At 40.1% G+C, this 12,995-nt stretch overlaps 1 protein-coding gene across 4 annotated transcripts in view; it reads right to left on the reverse strand.

Moving 5' to 3' along the window:
- The window catches only part of PDE2A (phosphodiesterase 2A), a 1,131,360-nt gene that overhangs the window by 351,162 nt on the left and 767,203 nt on the right, over nucleotides 1–12,995 (reverse strand). For all 4 annotated transcript variants that reach the window (XM_053708776.1, XM_053708774.1, XM_053708775.1 and 1 more), the window contains one exon: nucleotides 8,345–8,501. In XM_053708776.1, the coding sequence (XP_053564751.1) occupies nucleotides 8,345–8,501 (157 nt within the window). The remainder of the gene's footprint in view (nucleotides 1–8,344; nucleotides 8,502–12,995) is intronic.

A 12,995-nucleotide genomic window follows, 5' to 3' on the forward strand; every position in this document is an offset into this window, starting at 1 on the left:
ATACATTAACAAGAGCACTAGATGGCAGCATTATTTCCTGTCATGTAGTACTAATGTTATACATTAGCAAGAGCACTAGATGGCAGCACTATGTCCTGTGATGTAGTACTAATGTTATACATCAGCAAGAGCACTAGATGGCAGCACTATTTCCTGTCATGTAGTACTAATGTTATATATCAGCAAGAGCACTAGATGGCAGCACTATTTCCTGTCATGTAGTACTAATGTTATATATCAGAAGAGCACTAGATGGCAGCACTATTTCCTGTCATGTAGTACTAATGTTATACATTAACAAGAGCACTAGATGGCAGCACTATTTCCTGTCATGTAGTACTAATGTTATACATTAGCAAGAGCACTAGATGACAGCACTATTTCCTGTCATGTAGTACTAATGTTATACATCAGCAAGAGCACTAGATGGCAGCACTCTTTCCTGTCATGTAGTACTAATGTTATATATCAGAAAGAGCACAAGATGGCAGCACTATTTCCTGTCATGTAGTACTAATGTTATACATTAGGAAGAGCACTAGATGGCAGCACTATTTCCTGTCATGTAGTACTAATGTTATAGATTAGCAAGAGCACTAGATGGCAGCACTATTAACTGTTATGTAGTACTAATGTTATACATCAGCAAGAGCACTAGATGGCGGAACTATTTCCTGTCATGTAGTACTAATGTTATACATTATCAAGAGCACTAGATGGCAGCACTATTTCCTGTCATATAGTACTAATGTTATACATCAGCAATAGCACTAGATGGCAGCACTATTTCCTGTCATATAGTACTAATGTTATACATTAGCAAGAGCACTAGATGGCGGCACTATTTCCTGTCATGTAGTACTAATGTTATATATTATCAAGAGAACTAGATGGCAGCACTATTTACTGTCATGTAGTACTAATGTTATACATTATCAAGAGCACTAGATGGGAGCACTATTTCCTGTCATATAGTACTAATCATATACATCAGCAATAGCACTAGATGGCAGCACTATTTCCTGTCATGTAGTACTAATGTTATACATCAACAAGATCACTAGATGGCAGCACTATTTCCTGTCATGTAGTACTAATGTTATACATCAGCAAGAACACTAGATTGCAGCACTATTTCCTGTCATGTAGTACTAATGTTATACATCAGCAAGAGCACTAGATGGCAGCACTATTTCCTGTAATGTAGTACTAATGTTATACATCAGCAGGAGCACTAGATGGCAGCACTATTTCCTGTCATGTAGTACTAATGTTATACATTAGCAGGAGCACTAGATGGCAGCACTATTTCCTGTCATGTAGTACTAATGTTATACATTAGCAAGAGCGCTAGTTGACAGCGCTATTTCCTGTCATGTAGTACTAATGTTATACATTAGCAAGAGCACTAGATAGCAGTGCTATATCCTGTCATGTAGTACTAATGTTATACATCAGCAAGAGCACTAGATGGCGGCACTATTTCCTGTCATGTAGTACTAATGTAATGCATTAGCAAAAGCACTAGATGGCGGCACTATTTCCTGTCATGTAGTACTAATGTTATACATCAGCAAGAGCACTAGATGGCGGCACTATTTCCTGTCATGTAGTACTTATGTTATACATCAGCAAGAGCACTAGATGGCAGCACTATTTCCTGTCATGTAGTACTAATGTTATACATCAGCAAGAGCACTAGATGGCAGCACTATTTCCTGTCATGTAGTACTAATGTTATACATTAGCAATAGCACTAAATGGCAGCACTATTTCCTGTCATGTAGTACTAATGTTATACATTAGCAAGAGCACTAGATGGCAGCACTATTTCCTGTCATGTAGTACTAATGTTATGCATTAGCAAGAGCACTAGATGGCAGCACTATTTCCTGTCATGTAGTACTAATGTTATACATCAACAAGATCACTAGATGGCAGCACTATTTCCTGTCATGTAGTACTAATGTTATACATCAGCAAGAACACTAGATTGCAGCACTATTTCCTGTCATGTAGTACTAATGTTATACATCAGCAAGAGCACTAGATGGCAGCACTATTTCCTGTCATGTAGTACTAATGTTATACATTAGCAAGAGCACTAGATGGCAGCACTATTTCCTGTTATGTAGTACTAATGTTATTAATCAGCAAGAGCACTAGATGGCAGCACTGTTTCCTGTCATGTAGTACTAATGTTATACATTAGCAAGAGCACTAGATGGCAGCGCTATATCCTGTCATGTAGTACTAATATTATACATTATCAAGAGCACTAGATGGCAGCACTTTTTAGTGTCATGTAGTGCTAATGTTATACATCAGCAGGAGCACTAGATGGCAGCACTATTTCCTGTCATGTAGTACTAATGATATACATTAGCAGGAGCACTAGATGGCAGCACTATTTCCTGTCATGTAGTACTAATGTTATACATTAGCAAGAGCGCTAGTTGACAGCGCTATTTCCTGTCATGTAGTACTAATGTTATACATTAGCAAGAGCACTAGATAGCAGTGCTATATCCTGTCATGTAGTACTAATGTTATACATCAGCAAGAGCACTAGATGGCGGCACTATTTCCTGTCATGTAGTACTAATGTAATGCATTAGCAAAAGCACTAGATGGCGGCACTATTTCCTGTCATGTAGTACTAATGTTATACATCAGCAAGAGCACTAGATGGCGGCACTATTTCCTGTCATGTAGTACTTATGTTATACATCAGCAAGAGCACTAGATGGCAGCACTATTTCCTGTCATGTAGTACTAATGTTATACATCAGCAAGAGCACTAGATGGCCGCACTATTTCCTGTCATGTAGTACTAATGTTATACATTAGCAATAGCACTAAATGGCAGCACTATTTCCTGTCATGTAGTACTAATGTTATACATGAGCAAGAGCACTAGATGGCAGCACTATTTCCTGTCATGTAGTACTAATGTTATGCATTAGCAAGAGCACTAGATGGCAGCACTATTTCCTGTCATGTAGTACTAATGTTATACATCAACAAGATCACTAGATGGCAGCACTATTTCCTGTCATGTAGTACTAATGTTATACATCAGCAAGAACACTAGATTGCAGCACTATTTCCTGTCATGTAGTACTAATGTTATACATCAGCAAGAGCACTAGATGGCAGCACTATTTCCTGTCATGTAGTACTAATGTTATACATCAGCAAGAGCACTAGACGGCAGCACTATATCCTGTCATGTAATACTAATGTTATACATTAGCAAGAGCACTAGATGGCAGCACTATTTCCTGTCATGTAGTACTAATGTTATATATCAGCATGAGCACTAGATGGCAGCATTATTTCCTGTCATGTAGTACTAATGTTATATATCAGCAAGAGCACTAGATGGCAGCACTATTTCCTGTCATGTAGTACTAATGTTATACATTATCAAGAGCACTAGATGGCAGCACTATTTCCTGTCATGTAGTACTAATGTTATACATCAGCAAGAGCACTAGATGGCAGCACTATTTCCTGTCATGTAGTACTAATGTTATACATCAGTAAGAGCACTAGATGGCAGCACTATTTCCTGTCATGTAGTACTAATGTTATACATTAGCAAGAGCACTAGATGGCAGTGCTATATCCTGTCATGTAGTACTAATATTATACATTAGCAAGAGCACTTGATGGCAGCACTATTTCCTGTCATGTAGTACTAATGTTATACATTAGCAAGAGCACTAGATGACAGCGCTATATCCTGTCATGCAGTGCCCCTGACATGCGCATGTTACCTATCTAGATATATCTTCAATAAAGAATATCAAGAGAACAAAGCAAATTTGATGATAGAAGTAAATTTGAAACTTTTTTAAACATGTATTCTCTATCTGAATCATGAAATAAAAATGTTGGGTTTCATGTCCCTTTAAAAAGCTAAAGAATAACAATAATGTTGGAATAGACCAGTGATGGTGAACCTTTATGCTGTGAAATGTTTTCAGGGAACAGCACTCACCAGTCCAGGGCTTGCCAACTACTAAATACAATTCAATCCAAAAAGATGGGTCCAGCCTCACTTATAAAAATAGAAATCCTTTATTAATCCCACAACATGGGTGAATAATTGACTTTACTAAGGGCTAATAAGTTGCCTAAAACGTCTCTATGCCCATGTTGTGGGATTAATAAAGGATTTCTGCTTTTCTAAGTGAGGCTGGATTCCATCTTTTTGGTGATCCTATTTTAGCCAGAGTGCCCAAACTGCAACACAAAAGCAACTTATTTATCTCAGAGTGGGAACACTGCAATTTAACACAATTACTGAGGGTTACACATAGACACACACACAGTGTATGATGCATGTAACCTCTCTTCTAAACCCATTAAAACAGACACACATTGCTATATGGAGAGAAGCCACTAACTAAAGCAAGAATGGGTTCACTCCCCCACTTTTGTTTCAACCTGATTTATTGCTAGTAAAGCAAAAGAGGAGTAGTTACATGGTTTACACAGACCAACAAACACCAACAGTAGTAAAGATAATTAATAACAACACTTACTACAGCTTTCTGCACTGATCTTTTAGCTTTCTTGAAGGTCCAGCCTCCCATGGGATGATTATTCACAAATGTGAGCTACTGCTTCTCCGCGAACCCCCTGCCTCCCCCACTTACTACATGTGAAGCTACTGGCAGGAGCTCCTCCCACCCAATCTGATTTAAGGGTACAACGGAGTGTGCCGCCCCCCCAAGGCTCCACTCAAACGCTCCAGAATTTTATTAAAGTTTAAGTATTAAAAAAAAAAATTTAAGCCACTGCTTATGGCTCACGTGCCAACAGAGAGGACTCTGAGTGCCAGCTGTGGCACACATGCCATAAGTTCGCCATCGTTGGAAAAGACCGAAAAAAAGAGATAGAAAAATAATTATTTACTAATCAGGTGCGGAACGTTTGCTAGCTAAATACCCAAGTGATACTTTAGTTCAGATATCTCCTTTATACCAACTAGATGACTAAATAAGCCCCTTATTAAAGACATTGTTATAATGTTATTTACCTGTGTGTGTAGCTGTGTATAAATTTAATTACTACTATTAGTATTGTAAAAACTCCTTAAATTTGTACTTTACACAGCTTTGAAAACTACATAATTTTCATAACAAAGCTGTGAAGTCCATTTCACACAAAAAAATTGTGAAGTGCGTAGATTGTTGGCTTAAAGTGAAAGTCAACCCTAGCGCTCTTAAAACGCTAGGATTGACTATAAATAAAGGGGTATTAGATACTTCATGCAGAAAGCTCCTTTATTTGTTTCAAGTGATCGCCGTTCTAAGCTGCAAGGAAGCCCATGGCAGATCGCTGTTTTGCTTTCGAGGGGACGTTTTTACCTCTTAGCCAAAAGCCGTGCGGTAAATTCGGCTTGGCGACCTTGGGAGACGGATTTCCTGCACGCTATTTGCTTAAAGGTGAAAAAGTTTGAGCAGCACAGAACGGCGATCGCTTGAAACAAATAAAGGAGCGTTCTGCATGAAGTATGTTATACCTAGGGTTGCCACCTCGGCAATGTTTGCCTGGACACTTAGTTATGCATGCTACAGGTAGGGTTGCCAGCTCGGCCATGTTTTCCTGGACACTTAGTTATGCATGCTACAGGTAGGGTTGCCAGCTCAGCCATATTTTCCTGGACACTTAGTTATGCATGCTACAGGTAGGGTTGCCACCTCGGCCATGTTTGCCTGGACACTTAGTTATGCATGCTACAGGTAGGGTTGCCACCTCGGCCATGTTTTCCTGGACACTTAGTTATGCATGCTACAGGTAGGGTTGCCAGCTCGGCCATGTTTGCCTGGACACTTAGTTATGCATGCTACAGGTAGGGTTGCCAGCTCGGCCATGTTTTCCTGGACACTTAGTTATGCATGCTACAGGTAGGGTTGCCACCTCGGCCATGTTTGCCTGGACACTTAGTTATGCATGCTACAGGTAGGGTTGCCAGCTCGGCCATGTTTGCCTGGACACTTAGTTATGCATGCTACAGGTAGGGTTGCCACCTCAGCCATGTTTTCCTGGACACTTAGTTATGCATGCTACAGGTAGGGTTGCCAGCTCGGCCATGTTTTCCTGGACACTTAGTTATGCATGCTACAGGTAGGGTTGCCACCTCGGCCATGTTTGCCTGGACACTTAGTTATGCATGCTACAGGTAGGGTTGCCACCTCGGCCATGTTTGCCTGGACACTTAGTTATGCATGCTACAGGTAGGGTTGCCAGCTCGGCCATGTTTGCCTGGACACTTAGTTATGCATGCTACAGGTAGGGTTGCCACCTCGGCCATGTTTGCCTGGACACTTAGTTATGCATACTACAGGTAGGGTTGCCACCTCGGCCATGTTTGCCTGGACACTTAGTTATGCATGCTACAGGTAGGGTTGCCAGCTCGGCCATGTTTGCCTGGACACTTAGTTATGCATGCTACAGGTAGGGTTGCCACCTCGGCCATGTTTGCCTGGACACTTAGTTATGCATGCTACAGGTAGGGTTGCCACCTCGGCCATGTTTTCCTGGACACTTAGTTATGCATGCTACAGGTAGGGTTGCCACCTCGGCCATGTTTGCCTGGACACTTAGTTATGCATGCTACAGGTAGGGTTGCCAGCTTGGCCATGTTTGCCTGGACACTTAGTTATGCATGCTACAGGTAGGGTTGCCACCTCGGCCATGTTTGCCTGGACACTTAGTTATGCATGCTACAGGTAGGGTTGCCACCTCGGCCATGTTTGCCTGGACACTTAGTTATGCATGCTACAGGTAGGGTTGCCACCTCGGCCATGTTTGCCTGGACACTTAGTTATGCATGCTACAGGTAGGGTTGCCACCTCGACCATGTTTGCCTGGACACTTAGTTATGCATGCTACAGGTAGGGTTGCCAGCTCGGCCATGTTTGCCTGGACACTTAGTTATGCATACTACAGGTAGGGTTGCCACCTCGGCCATGTTTGCCTGGACACTTAGTTATGCATACTACAGGTAGGGTTGCCACCTCGGCCATGTTTGCCTGGACACTTAGTTATGCATGCTACAGGTAGGGTTGCCACCTCGGCCATGTTTGCCTGGACACTTAGTTATGCATGCTACAGGTAGGGTTGCCACCTCGGCCATGTTTGCCTGGACTCTTAGTTATGCATGCTACAGGTAGGGTTGCCAGCTCGGCCATGTTTGCCTGGACACTTATGAGTTACACATGCTGCAGGGTGTGCAGGGAGGAACATGAATAATGCTGTCCAGGATCACTATTTTTTTTGATGTCCAGCAGCACAATGCAGGTTTCCCTCTGAACACCGTGCAGCATCCGTAACTCAAAAGTGTCCAGGAAAACATGGCCGAGGTGGCAACCCTAGTTATACCTCATGAATGAAAGTCCCCTTTATTTGTTCCAATGGTCAATCCTAGCGTTTAAAAAATGCTAGGGATGACGTTCACTTGAAGGATAGACGCTGAGTGCCTTAATTAAAAAGTGTATTAGATTGAAGAGTATTATTACATTAAAAACAACAAAATGGAAATATATGCTGATACTAAGGCCACATGGGATCATTTTAATATTGTTTTAAAAGATTTACCTTTCAAACGTCTTATTCTCAAAAATGTGAATAAACATTTCAAAAGTAAATGAAAAATGAGAGGAATCATTTGTATATTATAGTAGATTTCTTTCTGGGACAGGACTTTCTGTGACCACTGACTTCATTATGAACAGATTTTAATTTTTTTTGTTTTTAATTTGGCAAGTCTGTAGTTACTGTGCTAATGATAGCGCGTACCCAATAACTAGTATAGTTTTACCACGCTACCATTAGTGTGCAACATTGATATTACAAGTCCATAGTAAAGAGTGTTAACCATTGAAGGGTTAACGAGGTCAACTTTACTCAAGCGAAACGTATACTTTTAATGGATAACGCTACCGTGCATATTTGCGCTGCTATTACAATTTGGTAGTCTATCAAGGTGTCAGGTTAGTGTGCGAGCGATAACATTAGTTTTTTTTACAGTGCACACTATAGTAGTCTAGGGGCAAAAGTTAGCGCAGTCGTGGTATTCGAAGGCTTGAAGTTAAAGCGCATCACTACCCTGGCTGCAATAAATATTTACTTTGAGCACTGTTATTTAGCACGTTTGTAATCTGGCCATAACTATATTAATTTACAATGTAGCCTGTGTATTCCAGCCATTTTCTGATTGTTGCCTTTTTGTGAAACACCTGTTCATTTGTTCGCCATTCACACGTTAATATGAAGGTTACAGACTGCACACTCCATGTATGAAATAAAGGAAGACAAAGGTACATACCACACAGCTGAAGGATTTTTCGGTCGAGTTCATCATAGTTGTCGTTCTGCTTATTTCCTGGTTTTGGTAGTGAGTTCTGTGAAGGGACAGGGGCCCTGACTTGGGGCCACGGCTGCAGTTTCTGAACGGCAAGTACCCGCCTACATGCAACTAGAATCTGTAAGACACATACGTAATACGTTTATTTATAAGGTTTATTACTATAGATGTATTTTTTTATTACTTTATAACAGGAAACCAGGACAGATACCGGCTTCAGATTATCGCAAAAGGAAAGCAAACTAACTCAACATTAAAATTTTTATTTGTTGTTATGTATCAGAAAAAATGTTTAAGTAAAAAAAAAAAATAAAAAAAAAAATGAAGTAATAGTAAAGTATATAACATGGACCCAGATTATTGCTGGAAAGGTATTTTTTAACTGAATTATTTCAAGCATTATCAGAGTTCCATTTTTCCACTCCTCTATGGTGGGATTAGTTAAACTTGTCCAGTGTTTAGGAATTAGGAGTTTGAGTTTGACCCTATTTAACATTAGGAATAGCAGGCTTCTTTAACTCTGTTTCTTAACAGTACAATATGTGGTCTGTTAGGGATTGATACACCCAATTTAGAATTCATCATTTCAAGAACATTAGTTATCCGTTTCTCACATCCCCACCAGATATGCAACAATATTCCCACCTCTCCACAGCCCCTCCCACACTTTCCGTCTGTACACTTATATATGATTTTAAGTTTATGTGGAATATTACACCACCTTGCAAGAAATGTATAATTCCTTTCTTGGACCTTGGCAGAAATTAAAGCCTTTGTATGATGTCAGAAAACTTGATTCCAGTCTTTCTTTGTCAGGGGAGTTCCTAAATCAGTGTTCCATTTATGAGCATAAGAGAGGAGAGGATCTCCTTCCGGCGGTTAACAAAAGACGATAAGCCATTGATATAATGGGCTCGATTTATCACGGCCCGAATGGGGCCGTATACCCCTGCTTCTGTGCGAGCCTTCAGGCTCGCCGGAAACACGAGTTAAGAAGCAGCAGTCTTAAGACCGCTGCTCCTTAACTCATCCGCCACCTCTGAGGCTGGCGACATCAATCCGCCAGATCGAATATGATTAGGTTGATTGACACCCCATGCTAGCAGTCGATTGGTCACAAATCTGCAGGGGTCGGCATTCAGCAGTGCAGGGCGGACATAATTCGCGATTGCGAATCATGTCCGCTCGGAGTATGATAAATCTACCCCAATATGTTTAGGAAGCAGATGCATAAGGCATAGGGGTAGATTTATCATACCCCAGGGGGACATGATTCGCTATAGCCCTGCATACGCTGTTGGCATTTAACATTGCACAAGCAGTTCTGGTGAACCGCTTGTGCAATGCCGCCCCCTGCCGCTAGCAGGGGGTGTCAATCAACCTGATCGTATGAGATGGGGCAGATTGATGTTCGCAGTCTCAGAGCAGGCGGACCAGTTAAGGAGCAGCGGTCTTAAGATCGCTGTTTCTTAACTCCTGTTTCAGGCAAGCCTAAAGGTTCGCGCGGAAACAGGAGTATACGGCCTCATTCGGGATAAATCGGCCCCATAATCTTTATAATGCTGTTTTCCTGATCATGCGTCTCAAGGAAGTGTTTTATTTGAGCTTATGAGTGCCAGGAATATGTGTTATCTAGCGCTTTCAACTCTTAATTTGGTGCCTCTCTGTGTTCTATGTATAGCAACCTGACTCAGGTGTGGTTTTGGGTGATTTTGTCCTATTGAGAATAAAACTCGTCTAGAAATGGAGAGATTTTTATCCTTTGTTTTCTCAGGCATTCTAAAGATCTATTATTAACAAAGGTGGTCAGACTGTTTATTTGAATGCAGTGTTTTCACTTAAACAATAATGGGCCAGATTACAAGTGGAGCGAAACCATTTGCACGCACTTGATAAGGGGTTTATCTTGGGAGTTTGTGATCGATCAGATTACTGCTGCTATAATTTGTTGAAAGTAACCGCAATCACTTGAGTGCAATCGGGATTTATGCTATGATTACTGCGAGTTCAGAGCTCTGGTTAAATGTTTTGCAAAACTAAAAAAATTGCACAAAAAACACATTACAAAGTATAGTTACACTCATAATAACACCATCTAATAAAAACTGGAAAAAAAAATATTGCACACAAAAGTTATAAGGGCTCAAAGATATGAGGTCTCAGGTGTTAGAGAAAAAAGGCAGGCAAAGGGCTCTAAAGATGTATGTGTGTGTGTGTGTATATATATATATGTATAGATAGATATTTATGTATACATATGTGTAGATATGTACAGTATTACATATATGTACTATATAAACACATATGTACACACATATAGACGTGCATTGAACCCTTTGCAGGCAAGTAGATGAAAACATGTAAAAGCATATTTATGCAATATTCATATAGAGTGTTATACTGTGATTATACTGTAAATATTTCACATTCAGATGTTCTGCACATAGCAGAATATGTTCTTTGTATTTTTAAATAGATATTCCTAAATAGACATATATCTGTATATATCTATACCTACATGTATATATAACCATATTAGATATAGAGTTATATATATTTCTCTTGTTAAGTGTATCCAGTCCACAGATCATCCATTACTTATGGAATATATTCTCCTTCCCAACAGGAAGTTGCAAGAGTCCACCCACAGCAAAGCTGCTATATAGCTCCTCCCCTAACTGCCATATTCAGTCATTCTCTTGCAAGCCTCAACATAGATAGGAGGTCGTGAGAGTCTGTGGTGATTTATACTTAGTTTATTCTGCAATCAAAAGTTTGTTATTTTTAAATGGCACCGGAGTGTGCTGTTTATCTCAGGCAGTATTTGGAAGAAGAATCTGCCTGCGTTTTTCTATGATCTTAGCAGACGTAACTGAGATCCATTTGCTGTTCTCACACATTCTGAGGAGTGAGGTACTTCAGAGCGGGAATGGCGTGCAGGTTTTCCTGCAGAAAAGGTATGTGCAGTAAAATATTTTTCTAGGAATGGAATTGACTAAGAAAATACTGCTGATACCGAAGTAATGTAAGTAAAGCCTTAAATGCAGCGATAGCGACTGGTATCAGGCTTATTAATAGAGATACATACTCTTATAAAAATGTGTTTTAAAACGTTTGCTGGCATGTTTAATCGTTTTTTAACGTACATTGGTGATAACACTGTAATGTTGGTATAGCCTTAAATGCAGTAAAAGCGACTGGTATCAGGCTTATTAATAGAGATACATACTCTTGTAAAAATGTGTTTTAAAACGTTTGCTGGCATGTTTAATCGTTTTTTAACATATGTTTGGTGATAAAACTTATTGGGGCCTAAGTTTTTTCCATGGCTGGCTTAAATTTTGCATAGAAACAGTTAACTGAAGCTTCCCACTGTTGTAATATGAGTGGGAGGGGCCTAATTTAGCGCTTTTTTTGCGCAGTTAAAATTACAAAATGAATTATCCAGATTCCCTCAGCAGTCCCATGAATACTACAGGACATTTCTAAAGGGCTAAAAAGACTTCCAAAATCGTTTATAGGGAAGGTAATCCACAGCTCTGCTGTGGCAGTTTTGTTGTGTCTGTTTTTAAAAACGTCTATGTCGTTTTTTTGATCTGTTTTTTGCATTAAGGGGTTAATCATCCATTTGCAAGTGGGTGCAATGCTCTGTTACCTTATTACATGTACTGTAAAAAATTTGTTTGTTTTACTGCCTTTTTTCACTGTTTTTCAAATTTTGACAAAATTTGTTTCTCTTAAAGGCACAGTAACGTTTTATATATTTGCTTGTTAACTTGATTTGAAGTGTTTTCCAAGCTTATTAGTCTCATTATTAGTCTGTTCTAACATGTCTGACATAGAGGAAGCTCTGTGTTCATTATGTTTTAAAGCCATGGTGGAACCCCATCTTAGAATGTGTACCAGATGTACTGATTTCATGTTAAACAATAAAGATCATTTTTTGTCTTTAAAAACATTATCACCAGAGGATTCTGTCGTGGGGGTAGTTATGCCGACTAACTCTCCCCACGTGTCAGACCTTTTGACTCCCGCTTTAGGGACTCACGCTCAAATGGCGCCAAGTACATCAAGGGCACCCATAGCGTTTATTTTACCAGGGGATTCTGTCGAGGGGAAAGTTATGCCGATTAACTCTCCCCACGTGTCAGACCCTTCGACTCCCGCTTCAGGGACTCACGCTCAAATGGCGCCAAGTACATCAAGGGCGTCCATAGCGTTTATTTTACAAGACATGGCAAAGGTGGTGAATAATACTCTGGCAGCAGTATTAGTCAGACTACCTGAAATTAAAGGAAAGCAGATAGCTCTGGGGGTAGATACAGAGCATACAGACGCTTTAAGAACCATGTATGATACTACCTCACAATATGCTTAGTCTCTGGGTGATTTTTTTGACTCAGGGAAGATGATTTAACCTGATTCTGATATTTCTACATTTAAAATTTATGCTTGAGAACCTCCACTTGTTGCTCAGGGAGGCTTTGGCTGCTCTGAATGAATGTGTACAATCGCAGGGCCAGAGAAATTGTGTAGACTGGATAAATAATATGCAGTGCCGGTGTGTACTGATGTTTTTCCAATACCTAAAGAGGTTTACTAAAAAAAAATT

The sequence above is a fragment of the Bombina bombina genome, chromosome 3 (genome assembly GCF_027579735.1).
Source record: "Bombina bombina isolate aBomBom1 chromosome 3, aBomBom1.pri, whole genome shotgun sequence".
Taxonomy (NCBI): Eukaryota; Metazoa; Chordata; class Amphibia; order Anura; family Bombinatoridae; genus Bombina; species Bombina bombina.